This window comes from Pelobates fuscus, chromosome 8 (genome assembly GCF_036172605.1).
Source record: "Pelobates fuscus isolate aPelFus1 chromosome 8, aPelFus1.pri, whole genome shotgun sequence".
In the NCBI taxonomy this organism is placed as follows: domain Eukaryota; kingdom Metazoa; phylum Chordata; class Amphibia; order Anura; family Pelobatidae; genus Pelobates; species Pelobates fuscus.
In genome coordinates this window covers 103,480,604-103,507,024 of record NC_086324.1, presented here as the reverse complement: position 1 = coordinate 103,507,024, position 26,421 = coordinate 103,480,604, and the positions used below count along the sequence as shown (strand labels likewise).

The 26,421-nt window shown below is 44.7% G+C and overlaps 1 protein-coding gene across 2 annotated transcripts in view; it reads left to right on the top strand.

The window, feature by feature from the left end:
* The window catches only part of ANKRD44 (ankyrin repeat domain 44), a 724,718-nt gene that overhangs the window by 486,266 nt on the left and 212,031 nt on the right, over positions 1 to 26,421 (top strand). For both annotated transcript variants that reach the window (XM_063430205.1, XM_063430204.1), the window contains exon 18: positions 9,329 to 9,530. In XM_063430205.1, the coding sequence (XP_063286275.1) occupies positions 9,329 to 9,530 (202 nt within the window). The remainder of the gene's footprint in view (positions 1 to 9,328; positions 9,531 to 26,421) is intronic.

Here is a 26,421-nt window from a genome sequence, read left to right as displayed (position 1 = left end):
CAAGGTCCCTGCCCGAGTGGAATACAAACCGGCAGCACCTCCAACCACCAACCTATATCACCCCCCTGCACAACGTACCCCCGCTATGCCACCAGCAACCAACCATGGGCAGTCAGCCCGATTCAACAAACGGGGTTACTCGAACCAGGTCCAGTGCTATGGATGCAAGCAGATGGGACATAAAAGACCAGAATGCCCTTTAAACCATGCCAACCAAGCACCGTCCTGGAGAAACCCAGCCGGCGGAGCCCAGCAGCCACCTCAGCCGTCTGCTCACTGCCTTGAGCAGGAGGAGTTTTGGGGTTTCCTTCACGAAGCAGACCCAGTCCAAGCAGCTCAGCAGGACAACCGCCAACACCACAGGCATACCGTTAAGTTGAATGGGAAAGAGGTCACTGGTCTAAGAGACACCGGAGCTACTATGACCTTGCTCCAAAAGAACCTGGTTTCGGAACACCAACACACCGGGAATACTGTGGCAGTAAGGGTGGCAGGAGGCGCCGTGTTCCGCCTGCCTGTTGCCCGGGTTCATTTGGACTGGGGAGTGGGAGCTGGACATGTGAATGTGGGGGTTATGAAGGACTTGCCTGCCGATGTTTTGCTGGGAAATGATTTGGCCCCTCTGATTTCTGCCTATGCTACTATGGGACCTGGCGAAGCCAATCCAGTGACTACCCGTGCTCAGACCCGTGCTGCTGGAACCGGCCCACCTGCTGCTGAGACCCAGGTAAGAACCGATTCCCCGACTGACACCCCAGGGCAGACGTTAGCTAGTTGGGATTCCCCAGAGGAGTTCGGGAGGGAAACCCAGACAGACCCATCTCTCCAGAGGTATAGGGGCAGAGCAGACACTGGAGAAGAAGGAGCAGAGGGGGAGCGGTATGAGTGGGTGGGGGACAGGTTATATCGGATCCCTAAGCCGTCCCAGAAAAGTGTTGCCCCTCCGCCGAATCGACAGCTGGTAGTGCCCGCGAAATACCGGCGGGAGATTCTGCGGATAGGGCATGATGTCCCGCTAGCCGGACATCTAGGGTCCCGCCGCACAGGCCATAGGATTATGCAGAATTTTTTTTGGCCAGGAATTAACCAGGCTGTGCGGATATATTGTAGCACGTGTGACACTTGTCAACGGGTAGGGAAGCGGGGGGACCACCCAAAAGGTAGGCTTATGTCGATGCCTATTATTGGGGAGCCCTTTGCCCGCATAGCCGTTGATATTGTGGGTCCACTGGCCAGGGCTAGTCCATCGGGTAAGAAATACATTCTCACCGTGGTGGACTATGCCACTCGCTATCCAGAGGCAGTAGCGCTGTCTAATATAGAGGCAGAGACAGTTGCTGATGCCCTGGTTAGGATTTTTACCAGGGTCGGGTTCCCTCAAGAGATTCTCTCTGACCAGGGAACCCAATTTACCGCTGTGCTCACCCAGCAGCTGTGGAGGGTATGCAGCATTAAACCGATACTTAGTTCCCCATACCATCCACAGACTAACGGTCTCTGCGAGCGATTTAATGGCACCCTCAAACAGATGCTGAGGACCTTTTCTGACACTTGCCGGGACTGGGAGCGATTCCTGCCTCATCTGTTGTTTGCCTACAGAGAGGTGCCCCAGGAATCTACTGGGTTCTCCCCCTTTGAGCTGCTTTATGGGAGAAGGGTCCGCGGACCTCTAGATCTCATTAGAGGCCACTGGGAGGGGGAGACAGAGCAGGAAGGGACCCCCATAGTGCCATATGTTCTGGAACTTCGGGACCGCATGGAGAAACTGTCTCTGATGGTAAGAGAGAACCTCCAGGTGGCCCAGGGGAGACAGAAGGAATGGTACGATCGGGGTGCCCGACAGCGAGTATTCCAGGTTGGGCAGAAGGTACTAGTGCTCAAACCTGTGAAGGCGAACAAGATGCAAGCATCTTGGCAGGGCCCGTATAAAGTATTAGCTCAGGTGTGTGATACTACTTACCTTATAGCCAGCTGTTCAGATGACAGGATCCAGCGATCCTTTCATGTGAACATGCTAAAGGAGTATCAGGAACGACCTGAGGATGTAGCTGCAGTATGTGCCCCCGCTGCAGACGATACTGAAAGCTTACCCTTACCCGACCTATTAGCAAGAGGTGCCCAGACGGATCTGACTGATCTCGTACAGCTAGGGGACAGGTTAAGCCCCGCAGAGAAGGAACAGGCGAAACAGCTTCTGTGGGAGAAGCAGGCGACGTTCTCCCAAGAACCCGGCTACACTACCCTAGCTGTACATAAGGTAGAGACCCCTGGACAGAACCCCTTAAGACAGCCCCCTTACCGTATCCCTGAAGCAGTCCGAGAAGGAATGCGGAAGGAGATAGAGGAGATGACCCAGCTTGGGGTCATCGAGCACTCCGATAGCCCTTGGGCCTCCCCTGTAGTCCTGGTGCCTAAGAAAGATGGGACCACCCGGTTCTGTGTGGACTACAGGAGGCTCAACGAGCGGACCACCACTGACGCCTACCCGATGCCACGGGTAGACGAATTATTAGACCGCATTGCCAGGGGACGCTATCTGACCACCATAGACCTGTGTAAGGGCTACTGGCAGATTCCCCTGGCCAAGGACGCTATCCCCAAGTCGGCCTTCGTCACCCCCTTTGGCTTATACCAATTTAAGGTTATGCCATTTGGGATGAAGAATGCCCCAGCTACCTTCCAACGGATGGTGGACAGGCTCCTTGATGGCTTCCAGGAATTTGCTTGTGCATACCTGGATGATATTGCGATCTACAGTGAGTCCTGGGAGGAACACCTGGTGCACGTAGGGGTAGTACTGGATAAAATTCGGGCCGCTGGCCTGACGTTGAAGCCAGAAAAGTGTCATCTAGGCATGGCTGAGGTACAATACTTGGGTCACAGGGTGGGGTGTGGGAGCCAGAGACCAGAGCCGGCCAAGATAGAGGCAGTAGCGAACTGGCCCACACCTATCACTAAGACCCAGGTATTGGCCTTCCTAGGGACAGCAGGGTATTACAGACGCTTTGTCCCCGACTACAGCTCTATAGCTAAACCCCTGACAGACCTGACTAAGAAGAACCTCCCTAAGCAGGTCCTGTGGTCTCCAGCTTGTGAAGCTGCGTTTCAAGCACTTAAGCAGGCTCTCGTGAATGCCCCTGTCCTGGCTGCCCCACTTCCTAACAAACGTTTTCTCGTTCATACAGGCATGTATGGACTGGGGGCTGTGCTAAGCCAGGTCGGGGAGGATGGAGGAGAACACCCTGTCGCATATCTCAGTCGAAAGCTGTTACCCCGGGAAGTGAGTTATACGGCAGTGGAGAAAGAATGTTTGGCCCTGGTCTGGGCATTGAAAAAATTGAGTCCCTATTTGTATGGACAGGAATTTTCACTTATCACGGACCACAATCCCCTTGTTTGGCTTAACCGGGTCTCAGGAGACAATGGTAGACTGCTGCGGTGGAGTTTAGCGTTACAACCATATAACTTCACCATCAGCTACCGACCCGGTAAGCAGAATGGGAATGCAGATGGGTTATCACGGCAAACCGACGTCCTTGCTACTTCCTAGTCCGGTCATCCCCAAGTTGACCCGCTAAAGGGCCAAGCCGGGTCTGCCGGAGTGTTCCACAAGGGGGGAGCCGTGTGACGAACCCTGCTGCATAGACCTGTATTGCTGGTTCGTCTGTTTTCATTGGATTCGTGGATTTCCTGTCCGTACGCTGTTGTTCGTACGTTTTCTAAAGTACCGATTGGAACTACCGAACATCGGCCACCCAGGAGAGGAGTGTGCGGCTCATTAACACCTTGACCACAAATTAGAACGTTGTGGTTAACCGCAAACACCTCTCCATTCCATTTCGTATGGGTGGTCGTCGTTCGTATGCCGAACACGAGGCGGCGGCCATTTTGGACACGAGGCGAATCAGCGGTGTTCGGTGCAAAACCCATGGATCTAAAATCGGACTCTTTATCTACCGAACACCGCTGGAGACGGCCGTCTCCCCTTCTATTCCCTTGGAGGCATACGAGCACTGTTCCGTTCAGGAGTTTCTTTCATCCGTATGAACTTACCCAGATAGCCGTCCCATGGAGTCATTCGTATACCGAACGACTTATGAGAGACTTTGACTCCATGACGATTGGACTGTGTACATCGGACCTGAGCGCTATTCGGTAGGAATATGCCCTCAGATCCAGGCTATCTGGGGATACGTGGCACGAACACTATATATTCGGTACTTCTGATTTTATGTATTTTATTGCATTTTTTGTGTTTGAGTTTAAAATGGCGATGGTTCCTATCCTCGGAGTTAATTAGGTTTCTCCCTAATTATCTCCAGGATAGGAAGAGATGTATTATGGGTAAAATGGGAAGGGCTTGTGTTATAGCCACTGCGATTGGCTACTGTTTAATATATTTTTCAGTCTTCCACCAGGTCCCCTAGGGGAGTGTCTACCTGGTGGAGACCTGCATAAATACTGGGCAGGTAGCCCCCATTAAACACATTCTGCTTGACCTTCAAAACGGAGCTTTGTCTCGTTTGTGGAGGGATTGACTATTGGGACAGCGCTTTCGTTTATTTCTAGCTGTGGAAGGATTTCGGATGGATTGCTGATCGGGAGTTACCGCATTCGTATGCTCCGTTCGGGAGTTTTATGATCGGTTATACTGGAATTGCATTTCTGGAGAAAGGGGATTATCGACTAAACGGCGGCTTCACTCTCCAGGCGGTGAGTGTCGTAACAGAAGGATTTTTCTTCTCTTCCTGAGAACATGTGTATATTCAATACCACCAGTTCTAGCTATTTATCTCTTGATATTGGTCTTTCAACAGGTCATTTTCAATATGAACAAAGTATATCAATTAGATGTTTTTTGTTGTTGTTAATCTTTATTTTTTATGTGGAATATTACTGTTAGGATTTAGTTTATATACATTTTTTATAGTTCTTTTTCAAGCATGTTTAAGTGCGAACTTGGGTTACAGAATAAAGAGAGGGGGATGGTTAAATTTCAAAAAGAGTACAGTCTCATTGGACTTTAGGATTGTGGGGATATTTATGGGATGATAATAGTAAACCGTTGAGAATTGCCCACTATTTCAATTCTCTAGATCCCAAAGATCGTTATCATGTAAGTGAAATGTATTCCATACAAATAAAATCACAAATTGTTATAAAAATAGATACAATTTATTGTGACAAATTAAATAAAAATAATATGTAACATGCGTGATAATAATCAATGAATATTTAGTATAACATGAATATGCAATACAATGGCAATACACATTCCAATGGTTAACACAGTCAATTGTCAAGACAAGATTTATGAGGGGCTTCACAGAGAAAGAAAGTCTCCTTTCACACAGCGCAGCTGCGAAAGGCCATAAAACATTTGCTAGCAGTTAACTAAATAACTGAGTAACCCTCTCAATGCTGGTTAGATCTTTCTGGACATATAAGATCTATTCTCATGTAATTTTAAATAACATAACATTTAAACCAGCTCATTAGTCATTTCCTGGAACCATCCAATAAGAGAAATCTACCAAATTCTATAAGCTGAATTTTAACTTGCCTAAAAAGATATCTTATCTTATTTTAGAGCAAATCAATACACCTGGATAAATACCACGATATGCTAATATGTGATAAAATCACACTACATAGTTACATAGTTAGATAGCTGAAAAGAGACTTGCGTCCATCAAGTTCAGCCTTCCTCACACCTGTTTTTTGCTGTTGATCCAAAAGAAAAAAAATAAATAAAAAAAAAACCCAGTTTGAAGCACAATTTTGCAACAAGCTAGGACAAAAAATTCCTTCTTGACCCCAGAATGGCAGTCAGATTTATCCTTGAATCAAGCAGTTATTACCCTACATTGAAAGATTATATCCTTGAATATTCTGTCTTTGCAAGTATGCATCTAGTAGCTGTTTGAACATCTGTATGGACTCTGATAAAACCACTTCTTCAGGCAGAGAATTCCACATCCTGATTGTTCTTACAGTAAAAAACCCTTTCCTTTGCCTTAGACGAAATCTTCTTTCTTCCAGTCTAAACGCATGGCCTCGTGTCCTATGTAAAGTCCGGTTTGTGAATAGATTTCCACACAATGGTTTGTATTGGCCCCGAATATATTTGTATAATGTTATCATATCCCCTCTCAGGCGACGTTTTTCTAAACTAAATAGGTTTAAATTTGTTAACCTTTCTTCATAGCTGATATGTTCCATTCCTTTTATTAATTTTGTAGCCCGCCTCTGCACTTTTTCTAGTGCCATGATATCCTTCTTTAGAACAGGTGCCCAAAATTGCACAGCATATTCAATATGTGGTCTTACCAGTGATTTATAGAGAGGCAAAATGATATTCTCGTCCCGAGAATGAATGCCCTTTTTCATGCATGACAATACCTTACTGGCCTTGGCCACTGCTGATTGACATTGAACATTGTTGCATAGTTTGTTGTCTATAACAATTCCCAAGTCCTTTTCGTGTGTTGTTATCCCTAATTCGCTTCCATTAAGGGTATACGTTGCTTGTGTATTCTTTACGCCGAAGTGCATAACTTTGCATTTTTCAACATTAAATTTCATCTGCCATTTGAGTGACCAGTCCTCCAGTCTATCTAAATCCTTCTGCAGCAAAGTAATATATAATTACTCTTAATTCCACCTGCAGAATGGAATGTTTATAACTATATATTTTTTTTAGTTAAGATTTCTAAATATCGAAATCTGACTGTGATTTATCCAGTCATATATCATGCTATTAGACATTTTTTTTATTAATTTATATTAATTAAATGAAACCAGCATATTTACCAGTTAAAGAGATGTTCTCATCAGATGAGTAGGTAGTTAAGTGTCAAGGAATGTTTGTCATGGGTCTCTTTCTCGCTCTCCGTCACTTGCTTCTTACTTCTTGTCTTTCTCCTTCCTTTTGCTTACTCCTTTGTTTACCCCCCTCTTAGCCTGTGATCCTGATTTTTAAAGGGCCAGACTTTCTGTTCGTCATTACTGGATAAGCCAATAGAAAATTGAAGGTGGGGTCACCCTGCATATAGCAATTTAGGTATTTGGTCCATAGAGGGTAGTATCGCCTAACTAAACTTTCCTATCCAGGAAACAGTTAACTTTTCCTGACGACAATTTTGACGTAATTTGTTTTATCTATATGGCTATTATAATTTAAGTTTACTTGTCAGTTCAAAGAGTTTATTTGGGCTTTTTCCAGACAGTGTGTCTCCAATTCCTGCTGTAATTTCTAAAACTGACAGTTTAAACTTAATTTCAACTTTTACTTTACAATGAGACCTTATACAATTTAGAAAGTAAAATGAATTACTAAGTCTTATGTGGTCACTGGTGTCTGGCTTTCTTGTGTGAAGCTAACATTAAGAAGAGTATTCCATCTCCCTTCTCTGTTAGACTCATTTGGTTTGTTTATACAAAGCATTCCTTATTTCAGGCTAGTGTTTAGTTACAGAAAGGCAATTATGTGTCTCTTTGTTAGCTTGAAATCCAAAATGGAGTCTGCTCTGTTCAAAGTGACTCAGGCAATATACACTTTTAATTTCTATCATAGCACAAAATGTCTGCCGATATAAATATCCTGACAGGATAAACATTTGTGTCCCTTAAATATGCAATGGTTCACATAGATATTGGTGGTGAGAGTTTCAAGGTGTGACATTCTTGGGTGCATGGAAGCTCGGGTACCAAGAGATTCGTTGGGTATAGTAAGAGACATTGTGTCTGCGATAGTACCCTCATTGCCCTGAGGTCTATGGTGCGGATGAGTAGGGAGTATTTATGGTGGTGGAAGGGGAGGGTTACGCGCCTTCCTTTGTCATGTAGTGTGTGTCTCTGGTTTTTCTTATGTTAGAGAGTTTGTGTTGAGGGGGGTTTTGAGGGGATTTACAGGTGTAGGAGAATGGGGGTGTGGTGTGGTGTTGTGTTCCTTGTTTAGTGGGAAGTAGAAGTTTGCGGTAGGTCAGCTTGATGTTGAGCGTCCGTCTAAGTGTGGTGTTACTGTTAGGATTTTTAACATCATATTTTCCACACATTTTTGCATTTTTGTTGATACAGTAAAATATAAATCGCATTACAGAGTACTATGGCATAAAAAAAACAAGGCAATTAAGAGCCAAAAAATAAACATATACATATGGTTTTTATCCGGAACCACAACTACCCCTGGCACCAAGTGTGATATAGGAGGCAACTGTAGAGCACGCAAGAGATCCACCAGGTCCTCTGCAGCCAACAGGGTCAGCTCAGTGTCTCCATGGGGCACCACTAGGGGTCCCGATGCTTCCCACCGATATCTGATGCTGTGTTCCCTTAACAGTTTGGTGAATTGCATGAATCTGCATCTCTCAACCATGACAGGGAAAGGTAGGTCATCAAAGATTGGGATAGAACAATTTTCTACAGTGATGTTGGGATGTTTCTGGAACGGGCCAGAATAGCTGTTTTGACAGAAATGTCCAGAGTGACAGTAATAATATCCCTGGGTGCATCCGCAGGGGCGTTTGGGGCCTATTGGCAAAGGTCCGTCTTCTTCTCTCACCTCCAATGCCCAATGAACCCTACTTGCAAAGGTGTTTCTGTCAGCTGGCTCTCTTGTTCCCTATCTCGAGATTCAACTTCTTCAATGCGGCGGTGTAAACCACCTATCTTTGTCTGCACTCCAATCAGGTTTGCTTTCTAGACTTCACATAGATCGAGTAGGAGCTTTTTGATGATCCCTTTTGTGGAGGGAGAAGCATCTGTGTCTGCGTCTGTCCTCCAGTACACTCTGCTTGGGAGCATTAGGTGTCTCTTCATCTTGGGAAAAATCCAATTCACTGGAGCCTCACGGCCTCCTTGCCGCCATGTTAGGTTGAGCCTGCTGCTGTGCCCTGGCTAAGAACCATCGTTATCAGGCAGGTGGGAGCCCTCCAACTGGATTCATTTTCTGTGTTTTCACAACCATCTCTCTGTATTTGGTTCAATGTGTTGTCTGATCAGCAAAGTATCACTAATATTGAGGCAAAAGGGCTATTTTTTAGTATGTGAAGCAAGAGCTCCACACAGACATGTCTGGTCAGTTGCACAGTTAGTCACTCCTTCTCCCATTCCCCCATTAGATGCTTTTACACTGTGGCTATATTCCTTTGTGTACTATTTATTTTTTCTGTTTTTTTAATATTATTTGAACTGTTTTATTATAATTTTGATGGATCCATTTTGTGTAATCCTGCAATATCTCTCACAAGATGTGTATTTGATGTCTCCTGTCACAAAAATAATGAAACAAAAAGATTAATTGTTTTATTTTTATACTTTAATTTAGGCATACAATGGACATTACCATGCCCTGGAACTGCTTCTACAGTCATTTGCAGATGTGGACATAAGAGATGAGAAAGGTCGAACACCTTTAGATCTTGCTGCTTTTAAAGGTCATACGGAATGTGTTGAATCTCTTATTAACCAGGGGGCCTCCGTTCTTGTAAAAGACTTAGTCACTGAAAGGACTCCTCTTCATGCAGCTGGTAATGCAGTCTGTTATTCTGTTTGTGCAAATTAAATAGACATGGTAGGTCTCAGATAATAAGAACACAATTAGTGTTGGTATGATTACAGGGTTATTCACGAAAGTGGAAATTGCCAGGGTTTTAAAGTGAATTCAATTTGAATCTCAAATTTAAGACCAAAGTAACCTGACTTTAGCCACATACATGTAACCTGGGTCAAACTGTGTATGAAAACCAACAGTTAGTCTCTTTAGTCTTTGCTGCTTCCCTTGCTTCTGAAGCAAGGAAGATCATGGAGACTGACAGTTTTTAAGCACTGTCTGACCCAAGGTGCATGTATATGACTGTAGCATTCTGTCATATACTAAAGGTAGGAATATGAGGTTTTTCTCTCTCTTTTTTTTTTTTTTTACTTCTATTTAATAAAAAAAAAAATTTCAAAAGGATTATTACATTAAAATATTGTTTTGAAATGCCAGTTGTTCTTCAAATTTGAAATGCACTTTGAATTCCTGACAGTCCTCTGTTTAGTGAATAACCCTGTCAATATATTTGTATCTCAAGCAAGATGAAAATACATTTTCTCTCAAAAAATTAGTGCATCATACAATGTTCCTACAGTTGTAAATACCTGGTAAAGGGACACTATAGTGTTAATCTCCTCTCCCTGCAGGCTTTTTGTAAATGCTTCCTTTTCATAGAAAAATACAGTGTTTACATTACTGTCTAGTAACACCTCTAGTGGCAGATACCCAGATGGCCACTTTCTATCTGCGCACCACACTCTGCATGGAGATGCTGAATGCTCCCCATAGAGGTGCATTGATTCAATTCATCTCTATGAGGAGATGCTGATTGGCGCAGCATTTTGCTTTGCATGCGCAATAGCCTTCCAATGCTTTCCTAAAAGAAAGCACTGGATTGACTTAAAACAAGATTTATGATGGCATCCATGTAGGTGTGGCCTGTGCAGTAATGGAGAAAAGGTAAGTAAGATACCTTTTCAATACTATCTGAAGGGTGGCCAGACACCTTAACAGCCACTCCAGCACTATAGTGTTAGGAATGCATGTTTGTATTTCTAACACTATAGTGTTAATTTAATGGTGATTCTTAATGTGCTTGTGTTGGAGCACAAGATTTGTGTTGTGCAATTTTAGTATAAACTGCAAATGTTTGAAATATTAATCTTTTTTTGTCCGATGTCCATATTTTTGTAGTCTCCACTGCATCTCTACTGCTGTGTCTGTAAACCCATCCAGGCCTGGCAACCTTTCTATCCTGTGTCAGACTCTCTACTCCCAAGTCTCTCTTCTCTTCTTGTCCCCTGGTATGCAGCTATCTGTTTTCTCTCCTTTCTGTTAAGGATGTGCTTGTCTCCATTATCAACTTATGATAAAATCCTAAACAAGTAAAAAGGTGGGATACAACGAACTCTACAAGGTGAGCTCATGGCTAACAAGTTAGGACTAGTGTACAGTAGGAGATCCATGAACCTGAGGAAAGGAAATGTACTGCCACACTTGATGCATATGAGTCACGTTTGCAAAGCATGTGCTCCCACTATATCAGAAAAGGTGCTCAGAGAAGGTGTGGAGACCACATCACATATTTAGAACATGATCTAAAAAAGGGAAACTCAAGGTGCAAACCATAAGTTAACATTAGTTTAGGTCACTCTGGATTGGCCTGTTTCCTCCTTGTCACTTAGTGATTTCACAGTCTCCCCAGCATCTGTCAATCTCACTCATTCAGTGTCTGTCTCTTACATTATTGCCATTTATATTATTATTATTGCCATTTATATAGCACCAACAGATTCCGTAGCGCTTTACAATATTATGAGAGGGGGGATTTAACTATAAATAGGACAATTACAAGAAAACTTACAGGAACGATAGGTTTAAGAGGACCCTGCTCAAACGAGCTTACAGTCTATAGGAGCTGGGGTATAAAACACATTAGGACAGGAAATAGAAGTCAAATGAGATGGGAGTGAAGCAGAGCTGGAGGAGAGAGTAAGGTGATGCCTTTTAGGAGAGAGCAAGAGACAGGTATGTGAGGTTGAGGTTACTGTGGGAGGCCATAAGCTTTTCTAAAGAGATGGGTTTTAAGACACTTCTTAAACGATTGAAGACTAGGGGAGAGTCTGTTGGCGGTAGGCAGGCTATTCCAGGCTAGCCCGCGAGAAGTCCTGCAAGAATGAGTTTGCCGTACGGGTGTGAGCAGTGGACTGGAAAAGGTCATGGGCAGAGCAGAGAGACCGAGAATGGGCATACCTATGGATCTGTGAAGAGATATAAGAGGGGCTAGAATTGTTCAGTGCTTTATATGTATGGGTTAGTACTTTGAATTGACTCCTATAGGATACAGGAAGCCAATGTAAGGACTGACAGAGGTGTGAGGTGTGAGAGGACCGATTAGAGAGGGAAATCAGTCTGGCGGCAGTATTCATTAAAGACTGTAGCGGGGCAATACGGTTCTTTGGAAGACCAATTAGGAGAGGGTTGCAATAATCCATGCAGGAAATTACTAGAGCATGGACAAGCTCCTTGGTAGCATCTTGCGTAAGAAAGGGGAGGATGCGGGCTATGTTTTTAAGATGGAATCTACAGTATTTGGCAACATTCTGGATGTGAGGCTCAAATGTGAGGCCAGAATCAAGAATGACACCAGGACAGGGCGCTTGCAAGGATGGACTTATGTGGATACCACTAACTTGAAGTGAGAGCAAAAGAGGATAGGTATTAGGAGTAGGAAAGACAAGGAGCGTTTTAGAGCTGTCATTAATAATATTAAGATTATAGGTACACTACGTTAGCATAATCTACAATTTTATCACATGACAGGAGGCTTCATATTTTGCATTTTTAAAGCTGTGGTATGAGCGAGAAGGATGCGTGTGTGGTTGACTAAAATAAATATACGGAAGTAGTCTATCCATGTCCAATTTGTCGCTGTAAAATATAGAGGCCCCCAGTGAAGGCCTGAAAAGCAGCTGCGCCTCGTACCGAATGAGTACCTAAAACACGTCTCCACCCCCGCAAGCAATAACAACCAATGAACCCATCTAGACAGTGTTCATGGTAACTGGCTTGTATGGTTGGTATAAGACCAGCAGATGTCCTGAATGTGACAATCTAAGTGTTGTCGTGATCTCCATGTAATGAAGTACCGCTTTAACTGCACAAAGACTGGGAAACCGCTGGGAACAGGGTAAGATACTATCTGACTAGTTCCAAAAGAACCAAATCAAAGTCCCACAACAGTGATACTTTGACGCATGGTTCTGGACAGTTTGATACCTTGCAGAAAGCGGCATATTAAAGGCTACTGATCGACCGGAGTGTTGTGAATCGTACTATGTGTTGTCGAAATCGCAGAACGTATCCCCTTAATGGAACGGTCTGATCGTTCCGATTGGCCCATAGCAAAAAGATGTGATAAAGATTCAGCATCGAGGAGATAGGGGTAATAAAAGGATCGCAGTCCCTTCCCATACACCAGCGACTCCAGGTGTACCATCCGGATAAGTTATTTCGGGGAATACCTGGTGTCCATGAGTCCCATTATAGGTCTTTAGTTGGTTGCGATAGTCCCTTTCCGTGCCAGTCTCCCCTGAAAGACACCAATCCACCAACTCCAGACGCTCCTGCATTATAAATGGATGATCTCCTTTTGGATCTGCCCGAAGGCAAGTTAAAACTGAAGGAGCAGGATGATCCCGATTAAGGACAACCATTCTGGGTGCCATGCTTGACTCCTTTACTGCGGCAATGAGTACTATCGAAGTCTTCGCTATTCTGATCCCAATTTCATAGGTGTGTCCGGATCTCGGGTAGTGAGCTATCAGCCGCTGTCTGGCCCGGTAGTGAAGCGGTCCTGGGAAATAGTCAAAGGGTTATGGTGCCTTTCCGCCGTACCCGTCGAATTTCCTTACGAATTGTCGCAATCAATGATGTGGTAAGGTGTGATCCGCCTAAGGTGGAATCCATTCCGAAGTAGAGGAACTGAATCACTCAGAACTGGGATCAAACCGACTCCTCTCTGTTCCTATGAATCCCAACAATTCCCGAAACTGTAAACCTAAATCTCGTCTGGAAACGTAGTCAGGAATTGGATTTGCAAAAGGTCAGTAAGTCGCCTAGGTATGCGACAGCGGATACCCTATGCTCTTCAGTGCACCGTGACCGGCTTCAGAAACTTAATGAGGCACCATGTGAACCAGTAGGTAAGTGCCCTTTAAATCCAACCTTGCGAACCCCTTTCGAGGAGTAGATCCCCTAAGAGATGGATACCTTCCTTCTTGAGGTATCGGTACGCCCCAAAACCATTGGGTTGGTGTAGGTTGATGACTGGGCAATAGTCTCCTGTCTTCTTCCTTACTACCAAACCGTTGCTGAGATAAATGGTTATCCAAACAATAGTCCATCCGCCTGAGGTCCTCGCTCTTTCGGCCCTAACTTCAATCGTTTGAAATCCATCTTTAATCGGGCTGCTTTGCGCCGTTCTGTGCACCTGTCTGCCTTGCATTCCCCAACCTACATATTGCCCTTTGCACCCATTCCCTCACATCGTGAGCTTCTAGAGGTGAGTCTTGGGTGGGGGTCAGGTCCGCAAAGTATAGAATTTTTTCCCAGGGCTGATCATGTCCAGTATTTAATCCTAACTCGTTTTGAGTCCTTCTCCTACACCTTTACATGGACCCCGGCCTGATCGGGACATAAATATCACAACAGTGATACTGAACTCCATGGTGAGGACTATCTTGTTCGGTAATAGAGGGTGTGGGCATTCCACCCGAGCTTGTCTCGGACTTCTTTTCCCATAGGCCTCCTGAGCCAGAAGTGGGCAAAATTCGGATGACCCTGGGTGTCGGATGGTGCGTGAGTCAAAACAAGAGTGTCCAGTGTGCCAAAGAAAAGCCTTTCTTGCTATGCGGGCCTTGTCACTTTACCTCTTCAGATGGAGACTCTTCTGCTCTCCATTCTTTCATGATCTCCAGAGAAGGGGGAGGGATTAAGTTCTCGTCCCCTGATGATGGAGCCTGAGATAATTAATGGACAGGACGTTCAGAGAGACAGCTCTGCTAAAATGGGGTGTTCCCTTTCCTCTTTGGAGAAGCCACGTTGGAGCCCTTCCAATGGTGGTTAGATGATAAGGTGTCCGACCTAATGTTGTCAGTATCTCTAGCTTCCATTGGTGGTGGTGTCATTGCACCCGCCCTGTCGGATGGGTTGTTAGCCAGCATTTTGGCGAGGACTTCTTCCCCCGAAGCTGCCATGGCGGCCTTAATCCTCGCCTGAAAATCGGTCGGGGATATTGAGGGAAGTCCGACATGTTGGTTCACACCCTTTTGGTCTGTGGGAGACAGGATCGTACAACAGTACACTTATCGCCACTCAGTGGGCCTCCATGTATAACTGGGGTCACACAGAATTTCGATCAATCAGTACTACTTTCGCAGGATCCGGGGAGTGGTCTGAGAATGAGGACACCCTCAGTAAGACCGGGATGAGCGGTCTGCAATGTCGGGACATTGGCTCTGTCGATATACATGTATCCAGTGTGTCCCGGTCTGTGCATATAGTAACAGATCGTACGTGGATATGAGCCCGTCCTAGGGCGTGTCACTAGTACCGGAATAAGATTCACTTGGGGTTCACCCAGCATAAGGGGGTTCACCCCTGTACCACAATGTCACTTTGGAGAGGTGTCTGCCATGCTTGGGGGTCACCCAGCGTAAGGGGGGTCACCCCTGTTAATCACTCCGTTATGTGCCTCCACTATTGTGTCCTGGGAGGTGTATCCCTGTGGGGAAGGAGTGCATCCAGTGGTTGTGAGGTCCAGTGGGAGTAGGGAGCTGAGTAAGTTCTATTTAGGTTCCCTGCCAGAAGATAGAGCAATGCGTCCATATATATGCCCACAGCAGGGGACAGTCCATTCATAATCCTCCAGAGTTACATATAAAACTTTTATTTATAACAATAAAACTGTTATTCAACATGACAATTGTATAGAACAGAATAGAGCAAAACTGCCAGCAGACATGAGTACTGCATCCACTATATGCACACAGCAGGGATCAATCCTACATATTCATGCAGTTGCATATAAAACTTTTATTTCACATGCCACAGTGAATAGTGCATTTATAATCTTCCAGAAAAGGTACATATAAAACCTTTATTGCCCATGATATGTATTAGTATTGAGCTCAAAAGTACTTGTAAAACTTTTATTTTGTAGGAAAAATATTTTAAACAGTACAGATCTAGCTGCCAGTTCGTGGGAATCACAAACTGGCTAAACAACATGGCCGACGTGAATCTCGCGAGTGCCGCGAGATTCAAGATGGCCGCCATTCATGCACAAAAGCACCGTGCGACCCGCGATCGAGGATACTGACGGTATGGAACAGAGTCCCCCCTACACCCCCAACCCCCAGAGACCTGCCCCGAAGTCCCAGCACCAGTGAAAAAAGCGTGCTCGCGGTAAAACGACGCGATCACGGAAAATGCTGCGATCCGTGCGAGACCAGAGTAAAGCATAGGAAAAAAAAGGTGCCAGCAACAGAAAACCAAATAGGCTAATAAAGCAGAAAATACAGGGTTAGTTCGGGGGAAGGGTAACAGGGGGGGAATATCACACTATACAAGTCCAAATGGAAGGCAAGTGCAAAATAATGAAAACCGTTTAGGTCAAGATGCAGGACAAGCTAATAAAGTTTAACTAAAGTGGTCATGCATATCCAGAAACAGTTTGGAGCAAAACTGAATGTCTAGCTTTAAAAATCTAACTAAAGTGACCATAGCAATATTAAAAAAAACAGTTGGAGCAAACTGAAAGTCAAGTTATAAAGTTTAATTAAAGTGACCATTGCAATATCCAGAAAACCAGTTTGGATTAAAACTGAATGTCTAGCATAAGGTGTCTAACTAAAGGAACCCTAGCAATATTAATAAAATAACAGTTTGGAGCAAACTGAATGTTAAGCAATACATATTTAACTAATGACAATTTGCAATATCAGTAAAACAGTTTGGAGCAAAATACTCTGACCTGTGCCTTGGCTGGTAAGCAGCAAAGAAAGAGGAAGTCATGGATCTGTCAGGGCTTTATATATGGATGTGATGCCTGTTACTGATTGGTTTAAAGATTTTTCTGATTGACTTGTGCTGCTGGAGGCATAAAGTAAAGAAAGTTATGCAAAATATGAAGCCTCTTGTCATGTGATAAATTACACAAGCAGCCATCATAAATAGCAATCATAGGTATCATACACAATAGTGTAGTGTAATATAACAACCCACATGCACACAAAGACAATGCTACAAAACATTTATAGCATCCATAAATAACACAAGCAGAATATGAATAAAAAACAGAGATAAAGGATGGCGCTAAGAATTATTATAAAATATCATATATAAAACCAGTGCAGCACACACAAAAAAACACTCAAGTGTATAGTCACTATATAACACTTACGCACAAGGATAAAACAAAAGAGGACGGTGGTTGCGCACACAATGAATGATATCCTTAGTGTAAAATGAGATCCCTAGGTTCTGTAAACATAAAAGACCATCATAGGGTAATACATCTCAGACTGAATAAAATATTAAAAAACTTGGAAAACTCACAATATTTAGAGCCTTTCTGAGTTGGCTCTAAACTTTTAAAGCAGATTTGTCAGTTTGGTGCAGGCAATGAAATGCAGGTCCCTTGGAAAACATCATTGGTATAAAAATCAGGAACCAGGATCACCAGATGGGTAAAAGGTACATACTTTAATTAGAAAATAATAAAAATAAAGCACAACGCGTTTCGACCTAATACAGTAGGTCTTCCTCAGGTGCATAACATAAGATAGTCCAACATCATTCTTATATAGCATACATAATAAGTATAATTACTAATAAGCATTAACAGGTGTGGAGTCCGTCCTCAAATCCATATATGGAGTGTTTCCGGCGAAAATTGCAGTGTTTATACCTCCTCCAAGATGGCCGCCGTATAATGTTGTCCATAGGGATGCGCGCGACCTTCCAAAGATGGCCGCGCGTCATTGCCGTGTAGATGTGTGTCAGTATTTCCGGTTTCGCTTAACTCCAGTCACATGGTACGTCTTCCGATCATGTGACACCGGGGAGGGCGTGGATATGTAATTGCACATACGGCCGTGTCATAGAAGGAGGGGAGTGTTAATCTTATCACTCCAAGTTCGTATTTTTAGTCCATTTTACATAGAAATCAAAGGAGGAAGAGAAGAAAATATATAAACAAAGATCAAATCTACATATAAAATATCCACATTAGTATATATTAAGAGAACAAATGTCTTGCATCTAAAAGGAATAAAAAATGATACCAAAAGTATAAGCACCATAAATAAATATAATAAAATATATAGTAATAATATTGATATAAATATATAGTATAAAATTGAACCTATTTCAAAATCAATGTTTAAGCCCTTTGGGCATAATGTTTGAAGCTCAAATATCCAATTTGATTCTTTTTTATTTAGATTCATAGCATTATTACCACCTCTCCAAGAATGTTTTTTTTTTTTTTTTTTATTCTTTATTTTTGCAGTGCTTATAATGGTTACAGGCATACATATGATACCCCAACGGCATTCCATACGTTGATTTCTAAACATTAGTTACAGTGGGTAGTAGATAGACAATGCACTTTTTTTTTTATATTACATAAAGATAAGAAGCTAATAAGTATCGCATTATGGTATAACATGCTAAGCTAAAATTGCGTTTAACTCAACTAGTCACACATCAGATTGTAGTTATATTGCTATGACGGTAATCTATGACATAGAGGTTGCTTATACATATAGAGATTCTGCGTCAACGCTGATAGGTTAAGATTATACTACTAGGTCTGGTCATATACTAAACATGAAAAACATCCTATTGTGATATGTAGTCAGCAGAGTAGCAGGCTATGATTCAGTGGTAGTGTGTGAATGTAAAAACTGGGCTAGTCATGCGTTTGGCATTAGGTGGCGTGCTTGAGGTGGAGGTTGCGTGGCATTGCATTTTCAGGAGACAACATTTATCCCATACCAAACAGGTGATTCCCGTAGTGGTGTGTCTCATGTGGGAGTGATCCTCCGTCGCCTGACTATGTAAGTCGCCTGAAGCCTGATGTGGCAACCTTAAATTAAGGAAAAGCATATGAGCAGGCTACGTTATGTGTAAAAGTCCCCACGAGTTGCATGCTGTCTAGGGGCAAGCTAGTGGGTATGTGAAAACATATTAATATCAAGCATAGATTAGGAGTACATGCAACTAGCAAAAACATTATAGCTATACGTATAACGAGAGTTCTGTGGAGATCGCCCGTCTCTGCTTAGATAGCTGCAGAAGGGATTAGGCAGAGAGAGTCAGTAGGGCAATACAACTCGGTGCCCCGAGAGTCCGTACTGTTCCGCTGCTCAGGAGCCCCCTCCGGTGCTTGGAAGTGGAGTCTAAGCCTCTGTGTGTAGATTCATCAGTGCTCACCCGATGCCTGCTCTGCTGAGCTGCTGGCGCTGTGTGTGAGTCTCTCGGGTGCTGGAATCATCCGCATGGCAAGGTTGGTGTCCCCTCGGGGTTCCTTCTCTGGTGGGTCATGGTTGGATTCTTTGGCCTGTTCCGCCCGTCGTTGAGCAGTCTTGTTGCGTTACAGTAGGCTTTGTGAGGTCTCAAGTGCGGGGATGCGTCTTGTTAGTCGAGGTTCGCAGGAACCGCTGGGTCGTAGGCAGATCCGATGTACTGACGGGTTCTGTCGTTTATTACCCCGTGTGCAAGATCAGGTCGTGGCTGCCGATCGCCCTGTGCTCCAGATTGCAGGTCCTGCGCACATGGTCTCCACATGTACGCTGGTCTCAGGTCTGCATGTCAGTGCTTCCACAGAGTTCTGCATAGCTTAGCGTAGCTTGGACCGGGATCACCCCCCTGGTCCAGAGGTGGGGGAACGGGACCTGGCCCGCAGGTATTCCACGCTTGTCGGGCTCCGTCGGGCAGGATAGTGTTGCGGCGGCCGTCCGCTTCACTCACCGCCAGCATAGGTCCCGCCTGTTGCAGCGGGCCCCATCCTCCGAGGGACTAAAGCTTCGAGAGCAAGCCTCTCCTCAGCCCAGGTAGACCGGTTCCGTCGAGGGTCGCAGTTATTAGCCGGTAAATCTCCCCAGAAATCACGATTTTCAGGCTATTTGTGCCTCTGTTTGCAGGAGCCGAGCTGTCCTGCGACCGCTCAGCTCGGCGGCCCGGCCCGGCCCCCCCCCCCCTCCAATAATTTTGTATTTTATGAATTGCTGTGAATTGTAGTTCTTTAGGATTAGAATTGTGTCTTTCTAAAAAGTGGCTGGATACACTATGATTTAAAAACCCAATTTTTATATTCCTGATGTGTTCATAAATTCTAGTTTTTAGCGGTCTTGAGGTTTTTCCTACCTACTGTAAGCTGCATGTACATTGTAATAAATAGATAACATTAGTAGACTCACATGAAATAAAAGAGTTGATGTTAAAAGTTTTTTTTAGTGGGGGGCGTGGCTAGCCGAGCAGCAGATAAGACGTGTTGGTGTGGAGCTCCGGCTGAACACACTGTTTATACCGACAAACTGCCACGAATTTACAGAAAAAGATCAAGAAAACCAGCCTAATACTGATCCAGATAACCCCGACGTCAAGATGGGGCGAAAAAATAAGAAAATAACCTGCCTGGAGGGCTCATACACGCCCGACATCAGACGGTCTTTCAATAGGCCGCAAAAGCAGTTACAACCTAAGATGGCGCAGGGTGACGACCAAAACTCCAGTGACTCAGAGGCATCGGCCCAAGAAAGGGGCCCCCCGACCACACAGACCACCAACGCAGTGTACCGGATGGAAGACTCCGACTCTGATGACTCGCCCTCTACAAAAGGCGATATTAAAAAGCTGCTGCTAGACCTACGGAGGGTCTGGAAGTCGGACCTAGACGTGGTGCGGTCTGAGATAACCGGAGTCACAGCGCGCCTGGGAGCAGTGGAGACTAGGGAAGGGGACAGAGACACTCTCATTGCAGAGACCCAAACCCAAGTCGCCTCCCTGAACCAGCAACTCCTACGACTTACCCGCACGGTGACCGCGATGGAAGCCAGGCACCGCAAAAGAAATGTTCGAATCTGCGGCGCACCAGAAACAATAGGCCCAGAAGCCTTACTAGAGTTTACCAACAAGATGGCGACCGCGATGGGAGCAAAGAAAAATGGCGAAACATGGCCAATTACAGCGGCATTCAGGATCCGGAAGGCCGTGGCCGCCCCCGCGGACGCCCCCAGGGACATTATCGCACTTACCCGAGACATAGCGGTAAAAGCGGCAATTATGGCCCAAACGAGGAAGACGCCCACCACCACGGTAGATAACCTTCACATCAAGGTATTTGATGACTTACCTTTTGCAACGCTGCTAGAAAGAAGAAGATTCATGCCAATCACACGACAGCTGAGAGACCGCGGCATTAGATACAGATGGGGGGCGTCTGGCACGCTGGTAGTGCCACACGGGGACAGAGTTCTTTCGCTTTCAGCAGAGGAAGACCCCACAAACTTCCTTCAGGAGCTCCGACTCCCTCAGCCCGGACTCCCTGGACAGGAGAGAGGCAAGACCCCCAGCACCACCAGTGACAAAGCAGCACAGGAGAGAGGCTCAGAGGGAACAGGGGCACAGAGAAGGCCACGTCCACAGAACCCTCCATAGGACTGTTAACACGCTAGAGAGCTGAACATACGCCAGCCTACCTGGCAGGTTGGAGACGCTTGGGTGCACTAAGCTCTTTACGGGCCCCCAGGTGTCTATCTTGACAATTACCCCAATTGGTTATCACTCTTCCTTTTTTTTTTTTTTTATTATTATTATTTACCTCTCTTTCTAGTTTGTTTACTCCCTCTCAATTTAAAATGTATTTTGTTCAGAGGCGCATCAATTGACATTGCAAGGGTAGCCACACTGTACCGGACACCTCAGACCCAACACTTCCACCACACGGCCCCTGACGGAGACGTGGGGAAAGGCGGGGACGGGCAAGTTCACCAGCGAGAGGAGCAATGAGAGGGACACAGCACGGGGAGGGAGTGAGCAGACTCTATACCAATAGGGTACACGGGACAGCAGACCCGGGCGCACGACAGCCCCTAAGCAGCTAAAGATGCACACTAGACCCAAACAGATAGCCTACTCCACTGGGAACCATGGCCACCCTTCTGAGAAACACTGGAGGAGGGAACAAAATATCCCCCTTAGACTACACTGGGCAGTGGGCTCACAGCACAGCAACTCACACACAGGCGACCAAATGAAAGAAAAAGAATAGGGCACATGAACGTAAATAGGCACAACACCACCTCACAGACAGGGGGAGGGCTAGTGACAAATGGGGACAGGGCATAAAGGAGTGAGAGCGACCACTGCACTGGGGGAAGGGATGCGAGAATGTGGATGTAACGGAGTAGACAATAAGGGACATAAAGTAAGTCGTACAATACGAACGGACGTAATATAACGTCTGCCGAGCGTGATGAGCCTGGGCGCGCGGCAGCAGCGTAAAGCTAAGCGACAAGTCACATAACTATCCTGAGCAGTGACTGCTTGAAAGGCAGTAACAGTTGCCATCCCCAGGCAGCCACTCCGAGGCTGAAGAAAAGCATGACAGTATTCCCGCTCACCCCCCAGACAGAGGTCAACTCACATCCCGACCTTAAGTCGCCCACACTCAAGGAAGTTCCATAATTATACCCACCAGCTTCACACTTTTAATATATTACTTACATGCTATGATTTATTAATTCAAAACATTGCATTATAAATAACGAAGACTACTGTTAACGAGTCCATATGCAGCTGTTTCCCACTAATAACCATTATCTATCCTATAATATGTTTTGAAATGACCAGTTAAACTATCAAAATGTGCATCTCAAGCTTATATTACAACATTGTATGCATTGAATAGCCAGCAATTGCCGTTGTGGCACTGCGGGCCCATGTGTTAACCTTGTTGCACAATCAAAATAAAGAATGAAAAAAAAAAAAAAAGTTTTTTTAGTTATGTTTGAAATAAAATCAACTTTCTTTTTTTTGGACATATGAGTATTTCTGCAGGCATAACAGTTGCCGCAATGATAAAAACCTTTTTGAGTTTCTGACCACTTTGTTAAAAAAATTAGAATTTTCATTTTTATTTTCTTTATCTACATAGTTTGAGGTTAAAATTTGCTTAAAACGTTAAAACGTTACTACAATAATTAAAAATAAGTGGGATTTGTTTATTCTGATAATTTTTATCTTTACTCTTATAATTTAATAACTGTGGTCTGTTTAAATCACCAATATTATTAATATCCTGTTGGAGATCCTTTTCACAGTATCCTTTTTGTACAAATTGTTTCTTTAAAAACAACGATTGGGAAATAAAATATTTCCGATATTAAAATAGAATATGAGAATTTCCTTAAAACAGGTGTGGAAAATAATGTACTGGACAAAAATGAATTTTCGTTCCTTCAGGTACAATACCCGAAAATACCGGTTCTTTATATTCTGCCCAAAACACACAAAAATTTGGAGAATCCACCAGGCAGACCCATAGTCTCTGGGATAGATTCACTCCTATCACCGTTATCTCAATCTATTGATTATTATCTACAACCGTTAGTCAAAATGCGCCCCTCACATTTACAAGACTCAATGAACCTTTTAAAGATTTTAGAAGAACTAAAATGCGAAGAAGATTATTTATTAATTACGTGTGATGTTCCTAGTCTATACACCATTATCGAACACTCCAAAGGTATTGAGGCAACTACTTTCTTCTTAGAACAATCTAAAGAGTTTTTAAGTACACAAAATGATTTTATTATCAAAGGCATTCAGATGATTTTAAATAATATTTTTATCTTCAGATCAAAGGTACTACTATGGGGACCAAGCTTGCCCCCAGCTACGCTAACCTATTTATGTCTTATTGGGAACATTTATTTATTTTTCAGGAGCATGGCTGGGGTGCAAACTTGGCCCTATACAGACGCTATATAGACGATATTTTTATTATTTGGAAAGGAACTGAGGCAGATTTTAATTCTTGTTTTAAATATCTTAACTCTAATTAAATTGACTAAAAATGTTAGTCCTAATACTATTGATTTTTTAGAATTGAACATTTTTATTTCTGACCAACAACTGAAAACACGTACCTTCTTCAAACAAGTGGATGTAAATAGTTTTATTGAAACAAGTAGTTGCCACTATGATCCATGGATTAAAAATATCCCAAAAGGCCAGTTCTTACGCATTAGAAAAAACTGTACAGACAAAAAAGATTTTAATTCCCAATCGTTATTTTTAAACAAACAATTTGTACAAAAAGGATACTGTGAAAAGGATCTCCAACAGGATGTTAATAATATTGGTGATTTAAACAGACCACAGTTATTAAATTATAAGAGTAAAGATAAAAAAGATAAGAATACGGGGGGCGGAGCCAACAGCCGACTGAAGCAGACGTGCATCAACAGAGCTCCGCGGCTAAAAGCTTACAAAACTCTAATTAATAGACCGAAACTAATTCATATTGAAGACAAACTAGTCACCTGAAGATGGGCAAGAAGTCCAAAAACCGAGGGGCTGTAAAACCGGCGGGGGCTCACGATATCGAAGCCTTTCTCCTCCGCCCTGCGAAGGCCGCAGCGGTTCCCGCGCCAATTCAAGATGGCGACACGGCTTCGGCCTCCTCCGGAGAACAGATCCTTGATGAGCTGGATGAATTCCCCGGCGCAGGGGGTTTACACAGCACATCCTCGGATGAGGATAATGAACTGCCCTCCACCAAGGGGGACATAAAAGCCCTCCTGTGCCACATCCGCACCCTCTTCGCAGCGGACATAGCGACACTGAGGGAAGAGATTCATACAGTGGAAGGGCGAGTAAAGAAGACAGAGGCGGACTCAAAAGACCTCAATGCACGGTGCTTACAACTAGAGGCCCAAAACGCAGAGCTACACCGCAACCAGCTCCGGCTCACCACCCGCATGGATGCGGAGGAGGACCGACACAGAAGCCGAAACATAAAGATAAGAGGGGTCCCTGAGAGTGTGACCCAGGCCGACTTACCTGGATATATCGGACGACTCCTCAGCTTTATACTCACACCGCAACAGGCTAAAATGGTCCCGACAGAAGGGGTCTATCGGATCCCGAGAGCTGCCAAAGCCCCTGCAGAGGCACCGAGAGATGTCATCCTTCAATTCCTGACACGATCAGGCCAAGCAACCTTCATGGCAGCGGTAAGGGGGAAGGCATCACACTTCTTTGAAACAGCCGACCTGGCGTTCTTCCAGGACCTTTCTAGGCCCACACTGATATGGAGAAGCCTCCTGAAACCCCTAACCACCATTCTCCGCCAGAACTCGATCCCATATCGCTGGGCATTCCCCAAAAGCTTGATCATCACACACAAGGGCGCAACAACACGGGTAACCGACCCCTCGGAAATGGACTCAGTGCTGACAGCGTTGGGCCTGCAACCGCAACAGGAACAAGCCACTACCGACCAGATACCAAAACCCTATCACAACTGGGATGTTACCAACATTAGAGCATTTCAACCCGCATCCACCAAAGCTTCGTCCTCCACTGCCTACAAGGCACAGCGGGTAACCCGACACCTGGCGGATACTTGAAAGCCACGGCGAGACACAGGTACCCGAATTGCAAAAATCTCCCGACCTGATTTTATGTACGGCCCCGTATTGCTCACTTCCCTACCCACACCCCATCACTAACCCGAACAGGCCCTGAACTTTTCTACATGGCCCATCGATGACATAGGAGGGCAGAAACCCGACACAGGCCTTGCACCCTCCACAGCACATCCCTTACTAAGACAGTACTGTTTCTTGTTTGGAACAATCACACCTCTCCCTTTACCTTCAACCGATTTTGCCCACTTACCTCGGCGAGCTTTGGCACTACACCGATACTAGCCAGGGGACGTGCCCACGAGATGCAGACACAACGACGGACGCAGCCGGACCCGGAGGGGGTCATTGCCAGTGAGCTTCAATAGACATTGTGCTCCCAATTCAGTTTAAATTTGCTATACCTGGACTTATCGTTTTTTTATGTCTTTAATGTCTCACTCTTCTATTAATGCTAGATCCCCCGACTAACTAGGCTTACAATACAGTCTAACAGAGCCAGCGTGTAACCCACTGCCCTCAGCCAGCTAAATGTCTTCCCGGCTTCAGTAGCCACACTCACACACTCAGCCGCCCTGCAGTTAAAAGCAAACAGTATAGCCTAACTCTCTGGGCTAAGGCTAAGAGTCGGGGTACACATATTAACCCCTCCCTGACATCGCCCTTTTATTTTGCCTGCAATAACCCCCTCATGCACTTGAAGCAGCCTGACTTGCATACTTTGGATCCTACAGCAGACCTAACCATGAACCTACCCATATAGCATCCTTTGGCCAGAGGTAACCTACCTGGCCTAAAGGTCGACGTACGCTTAGAAGCGAAAGCCTTACCCAGACTCGAAGCAGAACGCCAAGGGGACTTCCCCTTCCTCTAGCAGGCCACTAGACGAGGTTTACTACCATCTAAAGCCCGATACACTGTCACAGGAGGGCCCATCAGTTTAACGACCTGATACTACTTCTATCTACTTCGCACCATGCACTCTCGACAAGATGTTATGTCCACAACCTATAGGGACTCAATCACTCACTCCCAGGCCCTACAGAGTAACATACGGTGCGTACATTAAGCCTGAAAACGCAAAGCTCTGGGATATTTCTTGTCCTCTCACAAAATGAGACATATGCCGGACATCTTGTCTATACAGTTATGGTGTAAGCT